Here is a 23,951-nt window from a genome sequence, read left to right as displayed (position 1 = left end):
TCCATTTTTATTACACCACAATGTTTTTAAAAGGTTTTTTTTAAGAGCAGTTTTGGGATCACAGCAAAAGTGAGAGGAATGTACAGATATCTGCTAGATACCTCCTGACCCAACACATGTACAGCCTCCCCCATCATCAACATCCTCTACCAGAATGGTGTATTTGTTACAACTGATGAACTTACATTAGGGTTCACTCTTGGTGTTGTACATTCTATGGATTTAGACAAATGGATAATGACATGCGTCCATCATTATAGTATCATTCAAAGTATTTTCACTGCCCTAAAAATCCTCTGTGCTCCATACCTCAATTTTTAAAGGAAATAAAACCCTCTTTCTTGCTCCTCATGTTAAAATAAATTATACTTTCCTATATCTTAATATCAGTGATGTCATTTCCCTACACTGTAAACTCCCAATGGGGATGAATCACATCTTAGTATCTTTATTTTTAGTTTATTTTTTAAAAAATAAATAAGTTACTTTATTTATTTTTGGCTGCGGTGAGTCTTTGTTGCTGCATGTGGGCTTTCTCTAGTTGCGGCGAGTGGGGGCTACTCTTCATTGTGGCGTGCGGGCTTCTCATTGTGGTGGCTTCTCTTGTTGCAGAGCACGGGCTCTAGGCACGTGGGCTCAGCAGTTGTGGCTCGTGGGCTCTAGAGTGCAGGCTCAGTAGTTGAGGAGCATGGGCTTAGTTGCTTCCGCGGCACGTGGGATTTTCCTGGACCAGGGATCAAACCCGTGTCCCCTCCATTGGCAGGCGGATTCTTAACCACTGCGCCACCAGGGAAGTCCACATCTTAGAATTTTTAAATAAATTCTTGTCCAATGCACATTAAAATTCTACATTATAAATATTTAATAAATAGTACCTAAGCAGAAAGAGATTATTAAAGTACTTAATGCTCTATGATTTTTATAGTGAATACATTGTTTTATTTGTTGGGGTGAAGAAAGAATATAAAGAATGAAAATAGATTATTCCCAAACCTGAAAACTTTGGGCAGCTTTTTTCCATAGAATGTTGTGTAAACAGCCTACTAATTCTGTTGTCAGTTGTCTTCCTGTTTGGTGACCTGAAAAAAAAAAAACCAAGTTCTAAAAACAAGAATCAAGATCTATTACATTAAATAAAGAGCACTAACTGTGCTCTTCAGAACCTATACTCTTTAAGTAATGGCTACAAACACAATCACATTCAGACAGGTTTTCATCATCAATTTTAGATTTACTAGCAAAATTGATTATGCAATACAATCAGAGTTTGCTAGAATCACTGTAGTAATTCGCCCATCAATCTGTAATAGTTTTCCAGCCTAGTCTCTTTTTAACGTATTTTCTAAGTTCCAAATTTGATCATCATCTGGTGCCTTAATGTTATTATCAATGAACAGACAGCAATGCTGGAAATCATTAATAAGAAGTGTTTATACTATTACGTACTAACTAGATCAGATCAAGTTCCCAAGAAAGGCCAATTATACCTTAAAGCCTTTGTAAAATACTTTAAGACCACGTTTACACATAAACTCTATTACTTTAAATTGTAACTCATGTCTGATTGTTTCTGGTCTAGACATTTACAGGGTTCAAATACATTATCACACACTAAGGTAAAGTTTAAGCTATAATAGAATTCTATATCCCTTTCACTTCCACCCCTTTGGCACTATCAATTTCCATGAAAGTCTTGATTAGAAAACTGAGAGTCTCTGACCCCTCAGCAGACATAGTTTGTTCCATGACTTAGTTAAAAATACTCACATGAGAGTAAAAAGCTACATAAAGCTTGTGTGTTAAAATATTATCATACTTTGAAAGTGTAAGTGTATAATTAGATATAACAATATAACTTGGGTTAACTGTAATCTTAGAAAATTAGTTATTCTGGATAGCAAAGTTTTCTAGTTACATGGCAGTTTACTTTCATTAAACATAAAATAATTTTTTATTTTAAAAAGTCTAAATCATTTAAAGTTCTTAATTTTTCTAAAAATTATGTTTTATGAATTATGTTTTTCTAAACATACATTCTAGTTTTCTGAAGCACAATTTAACTTTTGCTTGACTATTCAAGGTCAACACTAACAACTATTGTATTTTACTGTACTGATAGTATATCATAATGATGCCTTCAGTAATTATTATGTAGTACAGATTATTATACTTTTTTAAATACTTGAAATTGTTTTATATAATTTATAAGGTTTTTCCCTCCCTTGTGATCGGGTTATCTGTATATTTCCCTGTAGGTCCTTTCTCCCTTTATAATATGCTACCATTAAAATGCTGAGGGTTGGAAAACCAGATAACCAAGCTTAACAACACTGGGTCTAAAAATAACTGGATTCTTAGTGAGGATATGGAGGAAGGGTGTCATCAGTAAAATACAGTTCATAGAATCTAGAGTTCAAAAGACCCTTAGAGATTATCTAGTCAAAAGATTTCCTTTAAAAAAATCAATGACTTTGTTTTTATAAAAACATGATACATACTTATAAAAATTCAAGCAATCTGGTAAAAAACAAAGAAAGCAATAAATCACCTAAACTGCCACCACTCAGAATAAATTCCAGTGTTAACATTAGTGACTATCATTCCAGTTATATCTCTATATATGTATAGAGTAGGAAAGACAGATCAGGGCAAGAATTTTCTAATAAAGGGATCATACTCTCTGTGTTCTTCAGGGTATAGGGTTCTACAGAGAGATGGGGGATTAATGGAATGCTGAGATCTGGCTCTACATCTCTGCTTTAACCACAGCAACTCTAGTCTATTTTATTGGGGGCAGGGTTCATATACAATTGCATCACAAAAGGATGCTGCTGCTGCTGCTAAAAAGAAGTTAAAAAGTAGGAATGTAGTTCACAACCTTCATTTTATAGTTGGAAAAAGATCCAGAGATATTACTGACTTGCCTGAAGGTACACAGCTAATTTGAGATCAAACTGAAACATGAAATTAGGCTTATAATCTCACAATTTTCCATTACACATGAGGTTTAAGCTCAGAGGTTTGTCTGTTTTTGTTGATGTTTTGTTATCTTTGTTTAGCTTTCATTCTAGCTTGCCAAATATGTGGAATCTGGATAGGTGAGTTGTTATAGTCAAAGGGTATTAAGGAGAAAAAAAAAAGGAAGTGAGAGAAAGGAAAAAATCTGTTGACCTGAGGATTTTGCTACTGTTCTGACCTCCATCTTAGAACTACATGCATATTAACACCTTTCTAAAACACCTGCAGAAATCCTACTGACCTATAATGATTTCTTCAATCTTCTCCGTGGCAAGCAATTCTTCCTTCCTTTGTAAAAGCATTTCAACATGGAACAGTAGAGCTTTACCAATATTTTCTGATGACTTAAAATGTTCACAGATAATCTTCAGGAAATAAGACCCAAGAGATTCTCTGTTCAATGAGACACAATTTTAAGTGGTGTGAATAAAATAACATTTTTAATTAACAAGGTGAAAGTTTGTTTGAGTATGAGCAAAACAGACAAGATAAAACTATATCTGAACTTAGTTAATATCATTAAATGTCTAAATAAGCCTACTGGTTAACAGTAAATAATTTAATTCAATTTGTTTAATTTATCAAGCCACAAACATTTTCTTTTTATGAACACATAGAGTCAGATAATCATTTCTCTACTAATATGAAATTGGTTCTTTTTCTCCAAAACTTATGTCAGTTTATAAATATTGGAACATGAGATCCATAAAGTGAAGATACATAAACTGACATTACAAACTTATCAGTCCCTGTTCACGAGAACTTTTATACTTTCTTAGCAACTTTCAAATATACCATACAGCACTGTTTACTATAGTCATCATGTACATTACATCCCCAGTATTTATTTATCTTATAACTGGAAGTTTCTACCTTTTGACCACCATTTCAAGTCATTATGCTGTATAGCTTAAATTTATACAGTGCTGAATGTCAATTATATCTCAAGAAAAGTGAAAGAAGAAAAAGAAATTTACCAATTCCCTCTGCCAACAATTCTTTTAAAAATTTATTTATGCTTATTACACAAATAATATACCAGTAGATAATGATTATTTTAAATGCAAACAGCTCATGGATTGGAAGACTTAATATTGTTAAGATGGCAATACTCCCAAAGTGATCTACAGATGTAATGCAATCCCTATGAAAATCCCACTGACATTTTTTGCAGAAATGAAAAACTCCATCCTAAAAATAAAACAGAATATCAAGGTACCCAGAAGAGCCAAAACAATCCTGAAACAGAAGAACAAAGCTGGAGGGCTCATACTTCATGACATCAAAATTTACTACAAAGATACAGTAATCAAAATAATGTGGTACTGGCATAAAGACACAAATACACCAATGGAATAGAAGAGAGTCTAGAAATAAATTCTCACATATATGGTCAAATGATTTTCGACAAAGGTGCCAAGAGCATTCCATGGAGGAAAAAAAACCGTCTTGTCAATAAACGGTGCAGGGACAACTGGATATCCATAAGCAAAAGAATGAAATTGGACTTTTACCTTACACCATATACAAAAATGAACTCCAAACGGATCAAAGACCTAAATGGAAGAGCTAAAATATAAAACTTTTAGAAGAAAATATAAGGGAAAAATCTTTACAACACTGGATTTGGCAATGATTTCTTTGATATGACACCAAAAGCACAAGTAACAAAGTAAAAATAAACTGGACTACGTCAAAATTTTAAAATTTTGTGTATAAAAGAACACAATCAACAGAGTTGAAAAGGCAACCTATGAAATGGGAGAAAATATTTGCAAATCATACGTCTGATACAGAGTTAATATCCAGATATATAAGGAACCCCTAAAACTCAACAATGAAAAATCAGCTGACTTAAAAATGGGCAAAGGGCTTGAATAGACATTTTTCCAAAGAAGATTATACAACTGGCAAAAATCACATGAAATACTTGACATCACTAATCATTAGGGAAATGCAAATCAAAGCCACAATGAGATATACCTCACACCCATTAGGATGGCTACTGTCACAGAAACAAAAAATAACAAGTGTTGGCAAGAATGTGGGAATACTGGAAACCTGTGCACTGTTGCTGGGAATGTAAAATGGTGCAACTACTATGGAAAACAGTATGGTGATTCCTTTAAAAAATTAAAAACAGAATTTCCATATGATCTACTAATTCTACTTCTGGGTATAAACCCAAAATAACTGAACGCAGGGTCTCAAAGAAATATTTTTACACCCACTTGCATAGCAGTATTATTCACGATAGCCAAAAGGTGCAAGTAATACAAGTCTCCATCGATGGATGAATGGATTAAAAAAAATGCAGTATATACACACAGTGGAATGTTATTCAGCCTTTCAGAAGGAGGAAATTCTGACACATGCTACAACACTGATGAACCTTGAGGACACTATGCTAAATGAAATAGTAACAAAAGGAAAAATAGTGTATGATCTCACTAATATGAGGTACTTACAGTAGTCAAATTAATAGAGACGGCAAGTAGAACGGTGTATGCCAGGGACTGGGAAAGGGGAGAATAGGGACTTGCTGCTTAATGGGTGCAAAGTTTTAAATGTGCAAGACGAAAATAGCTCTGGAGTTTGGTTAACATACTTAACACTATGAATGTTAATTGTAACAAACTTAACAATGTGAATGTACTTAACACTGATGAACTGTACACTTAAAAACAGTTAACATGGTATGTTTTATGCTTTGTGTATTTTACCACAATTTAAAACTTCAAAAAATTTTTAATTAAAAAATGAAAATATCACAAATCGGTGTTGAGCTTTTCTGCATCTACTGAAATGATCATATGGTTTTTATTCTTCAATTTGTTAATGTGGTGTATCACACTGATTGATTTGCATATACTGACGAATCCTTGCATCCCTGAGATAAATCCCACTTGATCAAGGTGTATGATCCTTTTAATGTGTTGTTGGATTCAGTGTGCTAGTATTTTGTTGAGGATTTTAGCATCTCTATTCATCAGTGATACTGGCCTGTAATTTCCTTTTTTGGGGATATCTTTGTCTCATTTTGGTATCAGGGTGATGGTGGCCTCATAAAATGAGCTTGGGAGTGTTCCTTCCTCTGCAAATTTTTGGAAGAGTTTCAGAAGAGTAGGTGTTAACTCTTCTATAAATGTCTCATAGAATTCGCCTGTGAAGCCATCTGATCTTGGACTTTTGTTTGTTTTAAGACTTTTAATCACAGCTTCAATTTCAGTACTTGTGACTGGTCTGTTCATATTTTCTATTTCTTCCTGGCTCAGACCTGGACGGTTGTATCTTTCTAAGAATTTGTCCATTTCTTCTGGTTGTCCATTTTATTGGCATATAGTTGCTTGTAGTAATCTCTCATGATCCTTTGTATTTCTGTGGTATCTGTTATAACATTTCCTTTTTCATTTCTAATTTTATTGATTTAATTCCTCTCCCTCTTTTTCTTGATGAGTCCAGCTAAAGGTTTATAAATTTTGTTCATCTTCTCAAAGAACCAGCTTTCAGTTTCATTAATCGTTGCTGTTATTGTCTTCATCTCTATTTCATTTATTTCTGCTGTGATCTTTATGATTTCTTTCCTTCTACTAACTTTGGGTTTTGTTTGTCTTCTTTCTCTGGTTGCTATAGGTGTGAAGATAGGTGGTTTATTTGAGATTTTTCTTGTTTCTTGAAGTAAGATTGTATTGCTATAAACTTCTCTCTTAGAACTGCTTTTGCAGTGTCCTATAGGTTTTGGATTGCTGTGTTTTCATTGTTGTTTGTCTCTAGGTATTTTTTGATATCCTCTTTGATTTCTTTCTTCAGTGATCCATTGAATACGTAGTAACATATTGTTAGCTTCCATGGGTTTGTGGTTTTTCACAGTTTTTTTTCCTGTAACTGATTTTCTAATCTCATAGTGTTGTCCAGAAAGTGGGCTTAGAGGGAACCCACCTCAACATAATAAAGGACATATATGACAAACCCACAGCCAACATCATTCTCAATGGTGAAAAGGTGAAAGCATTTCCTCTAAGATCAGTAATAAGGAGGTCCACTCTTGCCACTTCTATTCAACATAGTTTTGGAAGTCCTAGCCATGGCTATCAGAGAAGAAGAAGAAATAAAAGGAATCTAAATTGGAAAAGAAGAAGTAAAACTGTCACTGCTTACAGATGACATGATACTATACATAGAAAAATCCTAAAGATGCTACTAGAAAACTACTAGAGTTCATTAATGAATTTGGCAAAGTTTCACAATAGAAAACTCATACACAGAAATCTCTTGCATTCCTATACACTAACAGTGAAAGATCAGAAAGAGAGATTAAGGAAACAACCCCATTTACCACTGCAACAAAAAGAATAAAATACCTATGAATAAACGTACTTAAAGAGGCAAAAGACCTGTACTCAGAAAACTATAAGATATTGATGAAAGAAATCAAGGTGACACAGATGGAGAAATATACCATGTTCTTGGATTGGAAGAATAACATTGTGAAAATGACTCTACTACCCAAAGCAATCTACAGATTCAATGCAATCCCTATCAAACTACCAATGGCATTTTTCACAGAAAGAGAACAAAAAATTTCACAATTTGTTGGAAACACAAAAGACCCCAAAGAGCCAAAGCAATCTTGAGAAAGAAAAACAGAGCTGGAGGAATCAGGCTCCCCGACTTCACACTACACTACAAAGCTACAGTAATCAAGACAGTATGGTACTGGCACAAAAACAGAGATATAGATTAATGGAATAGGATAAAAGTCCAGAGATAAATCCATGCACTTATGGTCACCAAATCTATGAAAGAGGAGATAAGAATATACAATGGAGAAAAGACAGTCTCTCCAATAAGTGGTGCTGGGAAAACTGGACAGCTATATGTAAAAGAATGAAATTAGAACACTTGCTAACACCGTACACAAAAATAAAATCAAAATGGATTAAAGACCTAAATGTAAGCCTGGATACTATAAAATTCTTAGAGGAAAACATAGGCAGAAGACTCTTTGACATAAATAGTAGCAAGATCTTTTTTGATCCACCTCCTAGAGTAATGAAAATAAAAACAAAAATAAACAAATGTGATCTTATTAAACTTAAAAGCTTTTGCACAGCAAAGGAAACCATAAACAAAACGAAAAGACAACCCTCAGAATGGGAGAAAATATTTGAAAACAAAGCAACTGACAAGGGATTCATCTCCAAAATATACAAACAGCTCACACAGCTCAACATAAGAAAAACAAACTACCCAATCAAAAAATGGGTGGAAGATCTAAATAGACATTTCTCCAAGTAAAACATACAGATGGCTAAAAACCACATGAAAAGATGCTCAACATCACTAATTATTAGAAAAATGAAAATCAAAAGTACAATGAGGTATCACCTCACACCAGTCCAAATGGCCATCATCAAAAAGTCTACAAGTAATAAATGCTGGAGAGGATGTGCCTAAAAGGGAACCCTCCTACACTGCTAGTGGGAATGTAAACTGGTACAGCCACTATGGAGAACAGTATGGAGGATCCTTAAAAAACAGAAAACAGAGCTACCATATGATCCAGCAATCCCACTCCTGGGCATATAATCTGAGAAAACCATAATTCAAAAGAGTCACGTAAGGCTTCCCTGGTGGTGCAGTGGTTGAGAGTCTGCCTGCCGATGCAGGGGACATGGGTTCGTGCCCTGGTCCGGGAGGATCCCATGTGCCGCGGAGCAGCTGGGCCCATGAGCCATGGCCGCTGAGCCTGCACATCCGGAGCCTGTGCTCCGCAACGGGAGAGAGCACAGCAGTGAGAGGCCCGCATACCGCAAAAAAAAAAAAAGAGTCATGTACCACAATGTTCAAATAAAAAAGAGTCACGTACCACAATGTTCACTGCAGCACTATTTACAATAGCCAGGACATGGAAGCAATCTAACTGCCCACTGACAGATAAATGGATAAAGAAGATGTGGTACATATATATAATGGAATATTACTCAGCCATAAAAAGAAACAAAATTGAGTTATTTGTATTGAGGTGGATAGACCTAGAGTGTGTCATACAGAGTGAAGTAAGTCAGAAAGAGAAAAAACAATACCATATGCTAACACATATATATGGAATCTAAAAAAACAAACAAACATCATTTTGAAGAACCTAGGGGCGGGACAGGAATAAAGATGCAGATGTAGAGAATGGACTTGAGGACTCGGGGAGGGGAAGGGGAAGCTGGGATGAAGTGAGAGATTGGCATGGATACATAGAGACTACCTAATGTAAAACAGATAGCTAGTGGGAAACAGCCGCATAGCACAGGGAGATCAGCTCAGTGCTTTGTGCCCACCTAGAGGAGTGGGATAGGTAGGGTGGAAGGGAGATGCAAGAGGGAGGAGATATGGGGATGTATGTATACATATAGCTGATTCACTTTGTTATATAGCAGAAACTAACACACCACTGTAAAGCAATTATACTCCAATAAAGATGTTAAAACAAAAACCTGCCAGATATGTAATCAAGCTTTATTATTAACTGAATGATAGTACAAGCATGCTAACATAGTACAAACCTGTAAAAAATAGAAGCTATATTTTAAATTTGAAATCTAAAAATATAAACACTTAATTTATCAAATTTTCCTTCTGAAACTGATTATCTTCTTGATTTGGAAACAGAAAACTGAAACTTTTTCTTCTACACCAATATGTCAATGTCCATGCATACTGATAGGGAAGAAGTAGATACCTAAATGGAAATTTGGATAATGTTATCAATAAGAAAGTAGATGAATGAGTGATGACTGACCAAAAGCAGTAAATGTCTACTACATCTGATATTCCATATTTGTCTAATTAGAATTTTGTACCACAGTATAGTGAAGGTCAATTTGTAGTTCTTTATTCACATTAGTAATATTACTTGAGAAAGGCAAAATAAACAATATTTTTCACTATTATAATGTTGGAAATCAGAAAACATATTCTTAAGAATTCAATCTTCAAGTCTAAAACTCTGAGTATGTAGTTCAGGTAATCACTTCCATCTTTGGAAATCAATTTCAGCATAGAAAAGTGAGTCAGATTAGTCCCTGCTAAATGAGTTTCCCAAAGAAACGACTTCCCTAAGAACATGTGAATTTAAACTTACATTCATTTACTTACTGCATTTGTAGAGAGATTCAGAGTGTTTACATGAGTTGTCATATTCACCACAGAGGTCAAGTCTTTGAGCTGAGGCAGGGGTGTTTCCCATAGATGACATAAGTTTAATTCTTTCAACAGTTCAAAAAGATCTCTTTAGCACCTGTCATGAATGCTGTGCTGCATCACCCAGATTTTCCCTTCAACACTAAAATATTTATTTCCAGGTTGCTCTTTAGGAATTACCTAGGCTGAAGAGAGCTACCTCATCCAAGGTTATGCTCCCTTCCCAAGGCAGCTGGCATCCAGTGACTAGTAAACACTGGGCTAGACCTGGTTTTCTCACCCTAACTGAGGACAATTCTGAATGGCCATCCCAGCTTCAGAGCATCCCATGGGGTAAAGCTGAAGCCTTATGGTGACTTTACATCAGCCCAACTTCTCCCTTTACCTAGCCCTGCCTCCTTTCCTTTCCCTCATAGGTGTTGATCCTGACACCACCCCTTAATAAATTATCTGTACACTAATCTCCATCTTTAAAATCCACTTCTAGGGTAACCCAACATGTGACAGCACCACATCCAACTAAGCCCCTTAAGTTCCAAGAAGTAGAGGCAACTACTCTACTGTGCATCAAATTCACCCAGCAAAGCAATAATCTCTTTTGAAGCCACAGAAGAATATCCAGCATACATGTGTTATTACTACATCCACATGTTTCATTTTTAGCTTTTTAGCACAGTGTTTCCTGGTAAATTATACAATTAACAGACTTGTCTTATATTCTTAAAAAATACTTCCACCTTGGATTTAAGTTCCAAATCAAGATTTATCCTAATAACTAACCATTGCAGAAATATCTCCTGTAGTCACACACAAATTGTTTTGATCAATCTACATTAAACTTATACGACACAGGTACTATGTTCAAAAGTTCTGTCTTATCAAAATTTTCATTGACACCACAATATACTTTACTGTGCAGTATTACATATGTCCATGCAACAGAAATACCACAAATAACTCTTTTAAAGCAACCTGTCTAATAAATTATCAGCCATACCTTCAACATGCCAAACAACAGCATTTCTGGTTAGATTTACACCTGAAACTTAAGAATACATTTTATGACTCACTCAGTAGACGCACTTTTGTAAACTTGTCATCTTTAAAAGGGTTTAACGCCTGGGCAATTGTTTTCCTTAATATAAAACTATATAACTGCATTTTACAATAGGATAGCTTATTTTATTAACTTTCCAAAATAAACCTGGTTGAAATTTCAGTCCTGTTATTGAATTTGATAAGTTTTCATTACATTGCTTTTGTGTATACTAGCCACAGTTTCTACTTTATTTCATTTCATAATGAACTATTAAGTTGTACTCATTTGATACCAACACACTTCTTTGCATATTAAACACAGGAATATTTTTTAATTTCCTTTCAGTCTAGCTTTCATTTCCTCACTTTTGATAGAGATGTGGATGCCATGGACATTTATTTTCCTCTTATATCTGCTATAAGAATAATGACACAAAGAAGATGATAAATGACAACCTGACACACAGGATATGGGAGAAAATAAGGCATTGTGGGGACTATGTCAAACTGGAGAATACATGTCCCACGTCTGAAGGTAACAACTGCCACTTGGTTCCAACTGATTATTGCTTAGTGGGAATATTAACCAAGTGTTTCCAGATTTTTTTCAAGAGAACTCAAAAATCCAAATTTTTATGTGAAATTGTTAAATGCTGGCAATTAATGCATCCCTATGCAACACATCTGTGGTCATACCCAGGTCATAGGTCCACTGATTTGCAAACTCACTCTTATGTGATAAATTCCTTTTGAATGTAGTATTGGGGGGATAAGTTTCTCAGTCTTGAAGTCTGGAAAATTCAGAAACTGTAGAAATTAAACAAGCCTTAAGCAACCAATGAATCAAAGAAGAAATCACAAGGGAGATTAGAAAATACTTAGGGAAGAATAAAAATGGAAACACAACATACCAAGACTTATGGGACACAGAAAAAGCAGCGCTATGGGAGAAATTTATAACTATAAAAGCTTACATTAAAACAAGAAAAGTCTCAAATCAACCACCTAACTTTAGAACTTAGGGAATGAGGAGAAGAACTAAACCAAAAGCTAGCAGAAGGGAGGAAATAATAAAATTAGAGCAGAAATAAATGAAATAGAGGCCAGAAAAAAACAATAAAATACTCAATGAAACTAAGAGTTGGGTTTTTTAAATGATAAAACTGACAAACCTTTAGCTAGATAGTTAACTAAGAAAAAAAGCAAGAAGACTCAAATAAATAAAATCAGAGATGAAAGAGGAGACATTAGGACTGATGCCACAGAAATCAAAAGGATTATAAAAGACCACTACTAAAACTTATACACTAATAAATTAGATAATCTAGAAGAAATAAATGCATGAATTCCTAGAAATATATCATGTACCAAGCCTGAATCATGAAGAAATAGAAAACCTGACAGACGTATAACTAGTAAAGAGATTGAAGCAGTAATCAAAAACCTTCTAACATAGAAAAGCCCAGGATCTGATGGCTTCACTCATAAATTCTACCAAATATTTAAAGAAAAATTAATGGCAATTCTTCTCAAACTCTTCCAAAAAATTGAAGAGGAAGGAACACTTCCATACTTATTTTATGATGCCAGCATTACCCTGATACAAAAACAGAAAAAGACACTATGAGAAAAGAAAACAACAGGCCAATATCACTGATGAATATAGTGTAAAAATCCTCAACAAAATACCACCAAACCAAATTCAACAGCATATTAAAAAGATCATACACCATGACCAAGTGGGACTTATTCCTGGGATGTAAAGATGGTTCAAAATACAAAAATCAGTAAATGTTATATACCACATTAACAGGATGAAAGATAAAAATCACATGATCATCTCAACAAATGCAGAAGAATCATCTGAAAAATTCAACACCCTTTCATAATAAACACACACAACAAGCTAAGGGTAGGAAACTACCTCAACATAATAAAAGCCATATGTGGAAATTCCCTGGTGGTCCAGTGGTAAAGAATCCGCCTTCCAATGCAGGGAACACAGGTTCAACCCCTGGTCAGTGAACTAAGATCCCACGTGCCACAGGGCAACTAAGCCCACGTGCCACAACTACTGAGCTCGCACACCTCAACGAGAGAGCCCACGTGCCACAAACTACAGAGCCCATGAGCTCTGAAGCCCGCACTAGAGACAGAAAAACCCGCACCCCACAACTAGAGAGAAGCTCTGCACACCACAACAAAGTGCCCATGTGCCGCAACAAAAGGATCTCGCATGCCTCAACGCAGATCCTGCATGCCACAACTAAGACCCAATGCAGCCAAGAAAGAAAGAGAGAGAAAGGGAGGGAGGGAGGGAGGGAGGGAGGGAGGGAGGGAGGGAGGGAGGGAGGGAGGAAGGAAGGAAGGAAGGAAGGAAGGAAGGAAGGAAATAAACTTTTTTTTAAAAAGCCATATTGGAAAAACCCATAGTGAACATCATACTCAACAGTGAAAGGCTGAAACTTTTTCCTCTAAGATCAGGAACAAGGCAAGGAGGCCTGCCTTAGCCACTTTTGTTCAACATAGTATTGGACATCCTAGCCAGAGAAATAAAGCAAGGAAAAGAAATAAAAGCCATCCATTCAAATTGGAAGGGAAGAAGTAAAATTATCTTTGTTCATAGATGATTATGATCTTATATGTAAAAAACCCTAAAGATTCCACAAAAAAACCTATTAAAACTACTAAGTGAATTCAACGAAGTAGCAGGACACAAAGTCAACATGCAAAAATCAGTTGCATTTCTATATACAGACGATAAACAATCTGAAAAGAAAATTAAGAAAACAATCTCATATACAATAGCATAAAAAATACTTAAGCATTAACTTAACCAAGGAAGTGAAGGACTTGTATGATAAAATCTGCAAGACATTTCTAAACAAAATTAGAGGACACATAAATAAAAGGAAAGAAATTCCACGTTCATGAATTGGAAGACAGTATTGTTAAGATGCCAATACTATCCAAAGTGATCTACAGATTAAATGAAGTCCCTATCAAAATCCCAATGATTTTTTTGAAGAAATAGAACAATTCATCCTAAAATTCATATGTAATCTCAAGGAACTGTGAAGAATCAAAATGATTCTGAAAAAGAACAAAGCTGGAGAACTCATATTAACTGATTTCAAAACTTACTTACAAAATAACAGTTTTAAAAAAAAGCAATGGAAGAGAACAGAATACACAGAAATAAACTCACATACATATTCAAATGATTTTTGACAAGAGTGCCAAGACCATTCAATGGGGAAAAGACAGTCTTCTCAACAAATGATACTGAGAAAACCAGTATCACATGCAAAAGAATGAAGTTGGACCCTTACTTTACACCATGTACAAAAATTAACTCAAAATAGATCCACGACCTAAATGTTAAGACCTAAAACTATAAAACTCCTAGAAGAAAACAAAGGGGAAAATCTTCAAGTCATTGGATTTGTTAATGATTTCTTAGATATGACAACAAAAGAACAGGAAACAAACAAAAAAAACCCACAAATTGGATTTTATGAAAAATTTTAAGTATTTTGCATCAGAAGGCACTATCAATAGAGTAAAAAGGCAACCCAAAGAATGGAAGAAAATATTTGCAAATGATTTATATGATAAGGGATTGATATCCAGAATACATAGAGAACTCCTAAAACTCAACATTAAACACCAAACGACTTGATTAAAAAACAGGCAGAGGACTAAAACAGACATTTCTCCAAAGAAGATATACAAATGGCCAAAAATGACATGAAAAGATGGTCAACATGACTAGTCATTAAGGAAATGCAAATCAAAACTACATGATACCACCTCACACTCATTAGGATAGCTACTAATATATTTTTTTTTTAAAAGTTGATGAGAATGTAGAGAAATTAGAACTCTAGTGTACTGCTAGTGGGAATGCAAAATGGTACATCCACTGTGAAAACAGTATGACAGTTCCTCAAAAAATTAAAAATAGAATTACATTATCCAGCAGTTCCACTTCTGGGCATATAACCAAAAGAATCGAAAGCATGTTCTCAAAGAAATATTTTTACACCCACATTCACAGCAGCATTAGTCATAATAGCTAAAACATGGAAGTTTTATCTTCCATCTGTAAATAAATGGATAAGCAAAATGTGGTATATACACACAATGGAATATTCTTAAGCCTTAAAATGGAACAAAATTCTGACACATGCTACAACATGGGTGAAACTTGAGGACATTATGTTAAGTGAAATGAGTCAGTCACAAAAAGACAAATACTGTATGATTCCACTTAAATAACGTACCTAGAGTAGTCAAATTCATAGAGATGAAAAGTAGAATGGTGGTTGCCAAGGACTGGGAGAAGTGGGGAACAGAGAATTTATTGTTTAATGGGTAAAGACTTTCAGTTTTGCAAGATGAAAAGAGTTCTGGAGATGGACTGTGGTGATATTTGCAGAATATGAATGTACTCGTTACCAATGAAGTGTACACTTTATGATTAGTATAGTAAGTTATGTGTATTTTACCACAATAAAAGAAACTGGGAAAGAGTTTTATTGAGACACAGCCACCCACATTTGTTTATATATTGTCTATGGCTGCTTTTGCACTATAATGGCAGAGTTGAGGAGTTGTGACAGAAACTCTGTGGCCCGCAAATCTAAAATATATACTATCTTGTCCTTTAAGAAAAAGTGTGCAAATCCGAATTAAATGAAGACAGGTGGGCATGCCTACCAAATCTGAGGATGACATAAACTGGGAGGAGTAGTTAATATACTGCGTGACAGAATCAAAATTCACAAAAATCGGAACTGAAAAAGAATAAGCTGTAACAATCAGGTTGAAACTTAACAGCTTATGAAATATGTATGAGATAACAGAAAATATATGTTGGTCTCTGCCCCCGATTCTTAGAACTGAGCCTCTACAGCCCTTATAATTTCCTAAGGTGATAAGAACACTAGGAGCATTGTTAAAATGTCCATACTGCCCAAAGCAATCTACAGATTTAATGCAATCCCTATCAAAATACCCGTGACATTTTTCACAGAACTGGAACAAAAAATCCTAAAATTTATATGGAACCACAAAAGACTGCAAATAGTCAAAACAATCTTGAGAAAAAAGAATAAAGTTGGAGGTATCACACTCCCTGACTTCAGGCTATACTACAAAGCTACAGTAATCAAAACAGTATGGTATTGGCACAAACAGACACACAGATCAATGCAACAGAATAGACAGCCCAGAAATAAACCCACGCACCTATGGTCAATTAATCTACAACAAAGGAGGCAAAAATATACAACAGAGAAAAGACAGTCTCTTCAACAACTGGTGCTGGGAAAACTGGATAGCTTACATGTAAAAGAATGGAATTAGAACATTTTCTCAGACAATATACAAAAATAAATTCAACATGGATTAAAGACCTAAACGTTAAGACTTGAAATTATAAAACTCCTAGAAGAAAATATAGGCAGAACACTCTTTGACATAAATAGTAGCAGTTATTTTTTTGGATCTGTCTCCTAAGGCAAAGGAAACAGAAGCAAAAATAAACAAATGGGACCTAATTAAGTAAAAGCTCTTGCACAGCAAAGGAAACCATCAACAAAATGAAAAGATAACCTACTGAACAGGAGAAAATATTTGCAAATGATATGACCAATAGGGGTTAAGATGCAAAATACATCAACAGCTCATACAACTCAATATCAAGAAAACAAACAACCTGATTAAAAAAAGGGCAGAGGACCTGAATAGACATTTTTCCAAAGAAGATATACAGATGGCCAACAGGCACATGAAATATGCTCAACATCACTAATCATCAGAGAAATGCAAATCAAAACCACACTGAGATGTCACCTCACACCCGTCAGAATGGCTATGACCAAAAAGACCACAAATAACAAACGTTGGTGAGGATGTAGAGAAAAGGGAACCCTCTTGCACTGTTGGTGGGAATGTAAATTGGTGCAGCCACTGTGAAAAACAGTATGGAGGTTCCTCAAAAAACTAAAAATAGAACTACCATATGATGCAGCAATTCCACTCCTGGGTATATATTCAAAACAAACAAAAACACTAATTCGAAAAGATACATGCACCCCAATGTTCACAGCAGCATTATTTACAACTGCCAAGATACAGAAGCAACCCATCAACAGATAAATGGATAAAGAAGATGTGGTATATATATAAAATGGAATGTTACTCAGCCATAAAAAAGAATGAAATCTTGCCATTGCAACAACATAGATGGACTTAGAGGGTATTATGCTTAGTGAAATAGGTCAGACATAGAAAGACCAATACTGTATGTTATCACTTACATGTGGAATCTAAAAACTAGAATGAATGAATGTAACAAAACAGAAATAGACTCACACATATAGAAAACAGAGTAGTGGTTACCAATGAGGAGAGGGAAGGGGGTAGTGGCAAACAGGGGTAGGGGATTAAGAGGCACGAACTACTATGTATGAAATAAATAAGCTACAAGGATATATTGTACACCACAGGGAATATAGTCAGTATTTTATAACTTTAAATGGAGTATAATCTATAAAAATATTGAATCACTATGTCGTACACCTGACACTAATATTGTAAATCAACTATACTTCAATTTTAAAAATTAAAAAATTAAACAAAACAGTGGTTCTCAGAACCACCTGGAGGACTAATATAGAATACAGAGGTCTGGGCTTGTTGGAGTAAGGTAGGGCCTGATCTCTCTGTTTTTACCACATTCACTAGTGATTATTTTTTAATAAGCTTTATTGAGGTATAATTCACATACCATACAATTCATCCATTTAAAGTATATGATTCAATGTTTTTTAGTATATTCCCAGAGTTGTGCAACCATCATACAATTTTAGAACATTTTCATTATGCCAAAGAGAGACCCCATGCCCATTAGTAGTTACTCCCCGTATCCCCCCAATTCTCAAAGCCCTAGGCAACCACAAATCTACTATCTGCTTCTATAAATGTGCCTGTTCTGGAAATATCATAAAAATGGAATGATACAATATGTGGTCTTTGTGACTGGCTTCTTTCACTTACCATGTTTTTAAGGTTCATCCACGTTATAACATGTATCAGTACTCTGTTTCTTTTTATTGCCAAATGAGTATACTACATTTTGTTTATCTTTTCATCAGCTGACAGACATTCTGGTTGTTTCCACATCTGATTATTAAAAATAATGCTGTTATGAACATTCATATACACGTGTTTGTATGGACACATTTCCTGTTTAATTTAGGAGTGGAACTGCTGGGTCATATGGTAACTCTATTTAACTTATTGAGGAACTAACAGGCTGTTTCCAAAGTGGCTGCACCATTTCACATTCCCACCAGCAGTGTATGAGGGTTACAATTTTTCCACATCCTTGTCAATTTCTGTTATTATCTATCGTTTTGATTACAGCCATCCTAGTAGTGTGAAGCAGCTTCTCACTGTGGTTTTGATTTGCATTTCCCTGATGGCTAACGATGTTGAGCATCTTTTCAAGTGATTCCCCAGTAACTGTGATGAACACTGAAGTCTGAAAACCACTAAGAGGTCTGCAAGTACATTAAGGTCCCTTTTGACATTAATGATCCCATGAAGATAGAGCCAGAGAGGTATATCATTTGCAGAACTACACTTGCACATGCCTTCCTGTTCCACATGCCACTGGCCTACAAGTTAACCTAGTCAACTCCTGTTTTATAAAACCCTACCTTACTCCTTTCTCATTTTATTTTAAAAAATTTTAATATAAATTTTAAAATTGACTTGACTACGGATTGTTTAAATCATTTAAGCAAGCAGTTCCATCTTCTAATTTGATTAGCACAATGGCAAATATTGTGCTCTGTGAATATGGATGGAGGGAGGTAGATATATAGATATAGACAGATATAATTCAATATATGTTAATGGAAACCTTAGAAAAATGTTAGTCTTTAAAGAAAAAATCATTTCTTCTATACCTTTCATGATACATCAGCAGTTTAGCAATGCTCAGACAAAAGTCTAAAGACATGTCACGATGTAGTATTTCCATGATAGCTAACAAATAGAACAAAGGAAATAATCAAATTAGTTTCACTTTTTAGGAACCTTAGCTATTTTCAGTAATTTTCCTCTGTTCAAAATCTACTTTCTAAATGTTTGCCATATACCACGTCTTGCCTAACAATTTACCAAAGTCTTTTTATATAGCAATAATATCCAATGCTAGAGAGAGTACAGTAAAACAGGCAAAGTAACTTTTTGAAAAGCAATTTGACTACTATCTGCTAAGAACACAGTGGATAAAAACTTGGGATCTGAAGTCAGACAGATCCATATTTGAAACCACTTTCCACTTTCATGGCCATAAGCAAGTTACTTAGTTTTTCTGCACCTTAGTTTTGTCATCTGTAAAGTGGGGAACAAATCACCAATCTCTCAGGGCTGATGAAAGAGTTACGGGAGATAATGTATGTAAATTACATAGCAAAGGACCTAGCACTTAGTAAGCATTCAGTAAATGAAAGTTGCTGTTATTATTATTCCCTTTACTTCAGAAATTGTACTTCTGAAAATTCATCTGAAATAAATGTGGGGAAATGTAATGAACAGGATATTAAAAGCAATATAAATTATAACAACAATAAAAAGGACATATACTGAGTGTCCACTGTAGGGTAGTGATAAATTACTATGCAACCATTAAAACTGTTAAATATGAAATAAAACTGTTTTTCATTTAAAAAATGAATATGCACCAATATGAAAAATGGTTATAAGATTAGTAAAAAAACAAAATTGGAAAACAAAGGCTGTCTGTACTATATAGTCACAATTCTGTAAAACAAGCAAATTAATATAGAAAAATACTGTAAATAAATCATCAAATTTCTAAAAGTGATTGTGTTTAGATTATTTATTCAAAAAATAACTGATGAGTGTATTCTCTGTGCCAGGAACTGTGCTTGGTGCTGGGAATCCAGCAGTGGACAAAACACACAAAAATCTCTGCTACCAAGGAGCTGATATTCCAATGGATGGTGGACAATGGATATTTTTACTATTTTCCAGAAACTTCCTTAATGGGTATGTTATACCTTTTCACAATAAAAAAATTATATATTTTTTTTAATTTCTACTTTTCCTACTGTAAAAAATACCAGTGAAGTTCTAATGAAAAATACCACTTAGGTTGACCATTCTTTTTTTTTTTTTTTTAAAATGTATTTATTTTATTTATTTATTTTTGGCTATGTTGGGTCTTTATTGTTGTGCATGGGCTTTCTCTAGTTGTGGCGAGTGGGTGCACAGGCTTCCCATTGTGGTGGCCTTTCTTGTTGCAGAGCATGAGCTCTAGGCGTGAGGGCTTCAGTAGTTGTGGCTCGCAGGCTCAGTAGTTGTGGCACACGGGCTTAGTTACTCCACGGCATGTGGGATCTTCCCAGACCAGGGCTCTAATCCATGTCCCCTGCGCTGGCAGGTGGATTCTTTTTCTTTCTTTCTTTCTTTTTTTTTTTGCGGTACGCGGGCCTCTCACTGTTGTGGCCTCTCCCGTTGCAGAGCACAGGCTTCTGGACGTGCAGGCTCAGGGGCCATGGCTCACGGGCCCAGCCGCTCTGCGGCATGCGGGATCTTCCCGGACCAGGGCACGAACCCGTGTCCCCTGCATCGGCAGGCGGACTCTCAACCACTGCGCCACCAGGGAAGCCCTGGCAGGTGGATTCTTAACCACTGTGCCACCAGGGAAGCCCAGGTTGACCATTCTTGAAGTATTTTCATTAGCAAAGAAATGAAGAGATTATAAACATACAAGTTTCATATATACTTTTTTTTTAATTAATTTTTGGCTGCATTGGGTCTTTGTTGCTGCGTGTGGGCTTTCTCTAGTTGCAGCAAGTGGGGGCTACTCTTCATTGTGATGTGTGGGCTTCTCATTGCAGTGGCTTCTCTTGTTGCGGAACACGGGCTCTAGGCGTGGGTTTCAGTAGCTCTGGCTTGTGGGCTCAACAGCTGTGGCTCACGGGCTCTAGAGCACAGGTTCAGTAGTTGTGGCACACGGGCTTAGTTGCTTCAGGGCATGTGGGATCTTCCCAGGCCAGGGCTCGAACCCGTGTCCTCTGCATTGGCAGGCAGATTCTTAACCACTGCACCACCAGGGAAGTCCCCATATATACTTTTAATACAAAGTGAAAGATAACTTTATTATTTTAAACTATAGGAAACTTAAATTCATGAAGTTTCCTAGTTTGTAATCTGATGTTGCAACTCTATCATGAGCATCTAGATTAAGTTAAGTAAAAACAATCTGGAAATAAAGAATAATTTCATTTTAAACTCTGTTTCTTTTCTACATTTTGATAAAAAACTGTAATGGGGAATTCTAGTCCAAAATTAATCAACTTCAAACTAGGTGACTCCAATAATCTCTGATCTTCCCATATTATATTAGCTTGAGTAAGACTACTCCCTTAATTGGTTTGTTGGTTTGTTTATTCCTGTACTGCAAAAAAAGAGGAGTTGTCTTTCTGGCTCCTAATAAATTTCAACCTGTGTATATCTGAGCTGATACTGTTACCTAGACATGCAGAATCCTCTATATATTTCAGCTTCTGAGGTCTCTTAGTGATTGGCTAATATTCTAGAAGTCACAGAAAGTTTCAGCAGTACTAAACTGGCACTAAATTTAGAGCAACTTCCAAATCTGATTACTGTCCTACTTATTATAAATTCTTATTGCTTACTGGATAATCAGTTATTATACTAACATATCATTTTATATAGTAAAAATAATGCAGCTCTATAATGCAATTAAATTTTTATGCAGTAAAAAAAGCATGTATACATTAAAAAATTTAGAGTAAATTATTTTTATGACTAAACATAATTGAAATACTGTTAAGGGGCCAGTGTGCATAGAGATATTATGCCTCACTTAATTTATCTATACAGTAGTAATAACAACAATAATAATAACTACAATAATAGGTAATATTTATTGCACACTAACTATGTACCAGGCATGGAACTAAATGCTTTACATACTTTTTCTCATAGGATTCTCAAAACAACACAGTGAGGTAGACATTAATATTACATTTCTTTTAAAGATGAAGAAACTGAAGCACAGAAAAGTTGTCACTTGCCAAATGACCCACAGCTGTGTATCAGGATGTTTATGTTGTGATGTGCACATTCTAGTCCCTTGAGAATTTTGAAAAACAAATAGCAATATTTATACAAGTAATTATAAATGGCACAGCATTACAAAGGCTTTTTCTATCAATAGGTTATCTTTCTTCATGGTGGGCAGGTTGGGCAGCTGCAATTTTCTGCTAGACTAAAGGAAAACTGATAGCTTTTATCCAGCTCTTTTTTACTACTTGTTAAATTTGCTACTATTCTTTCTTCCTTCTCCTTTTCTTCCTGACTGACAATCTTATGTGCTCAATTTCCTTCTCAGTCACCATCAAATTATACCTATGCTAGTATACTACAAAAAATCTTACATTCAACAAATTGGTGTTAATATTTCAAAATTGTGTACTCTTCACACACAGAGATGTTACTTACCTCCAAGAAATTCTTCTTTAGCTGTTTCATACTTCAAGAGGATTTTCATCTTTAAGGAAAGCCCACCTGGAGTTAAATGTTCCTATTTTAAACAAAGAAATCACAATGATATTAACACTGTGAAATGTAAAAGACAATTTTCAAGTAACTGCCTGTTTTTATTCAACCACAGCAAGATGTATCATGACCAAAGGAAATCAAAATTATAAAAAATCAAATCATAACATCCGGTCTATTCCTGAGGATATTTTCTGGTATTTTATTCAATCTAAATGAAATAGTAAAAGGAAAAGAACATGTAAACATTTCTGTTGAGTGGCAAGCATTTAATGGCAAGGCCAATACTTAAACTGTGAGAATGTTAAGACCATATTCTTGTCTTGGTAAGCAAAACCCCAAACATCAATTAGGTTTGTTTTCTTTTGAGACTTTAATAACAACGAAGGTCCTCTGCAAACAATGGCTGAATGAAATAGAAAACATATTGTCTTTCCTATAGGATACGCCTATCATATTTACTATTAATAACAATGTACTCTGAATGGTTTTTCCAAGTCCTTGCTAGTTGGACCTGCTACCACTTTTGCGTGACAGTGTACATCTTTACACAGCAGTCTACGATTAAAAGTGCAGTCTAGGTTCACAGAATAGAATTTTTCTCTCTACAATGTCAATTAATCTCTACATGAACACTGTACTCATTAGCTCCAAGCTCTGCAAAAAATTACTGCGATTCATGGGTGAGATGCCTGAAAAATGGAAAGTTAGGGGAAAAGTAACTACTGGTATTAAAAGCATTTGCAAATAAAGATAATATCAGTCCAAAGAATAAACTAAGATTGCATTATAATTATAACTTATTGCATTAGCACCTTTCCTAACGGGCATGTTGGAATATCTCTTGGGCTCAAGACATATTCCACATATTAGCAATGAACAATCCAAAAGTGAAGTTAAGAAAATAATTCCATTTGTAATAGCATCAAAAAGAATAAAATACATAGGAATAAATTTTAAAAATATGGGCAAGACTTCTATACTGAAAACTACAAAACATTGAAAGAAATTAAAGACCTAAATAAATAAAAATACATCCCATATTCCTGATTGGAAAACTTAATATTGTT

At 35.0% G+C, this 23,951-nt stretch overlaps 1 protein-coding gene across 1 annotated transcript in view; it reads right to left on the bottom strand.

Moving 5' to 3' along the window:
• The window catches only part of TEX11 (testis expressed 11), a 353,939-nt gene that overhangs the window by 149,721 nt on the left and 180,267 nt on the right, over positions 1-23,951 (bottom strand). Inside the window, exons 14-17 of the mRNA XM_060137334.1 lie at positions 22,825-22,906; positions 19,233-19,311; positions 3,260-3,411; positions 994-1,079 (exon numbers count right to left, since the gene is read on the bottom strand). Of these exons, the coding sequence (XP_059993317.1) occupies positions 994-1,079; positions 3,260-3,411; positions 19,233-19,311; positions 22,825-22,906 (399 nt within the window). The remainder of the gene's footprint in view (positions 1-993; positions 1,080-3,259; positions 3,412-19,232; positions 19,312-22,824; positions 22,907-23,951) is intronic.

Source organism: Lagenorhynchus albirostris, chromosome X, assembly GCF_949774975.1.
Source record: "Lagenorhynchus albirostris chromosome X, mLagAlb1.1, whole genome shotgun sequence".
Taxonomy (NCBI): Eukaryota; Metazoa; Chordata; class Mammalia; order Artiodactyla; family Delphinidae; genus Lagenorhynchus; species Lagenorhynchus albirostris.
The sequence above is the reverse complement of the archived record's forward strand: the minus strand, read 5'-3'. Positions and strand labels throughout refer to the sequence as shown.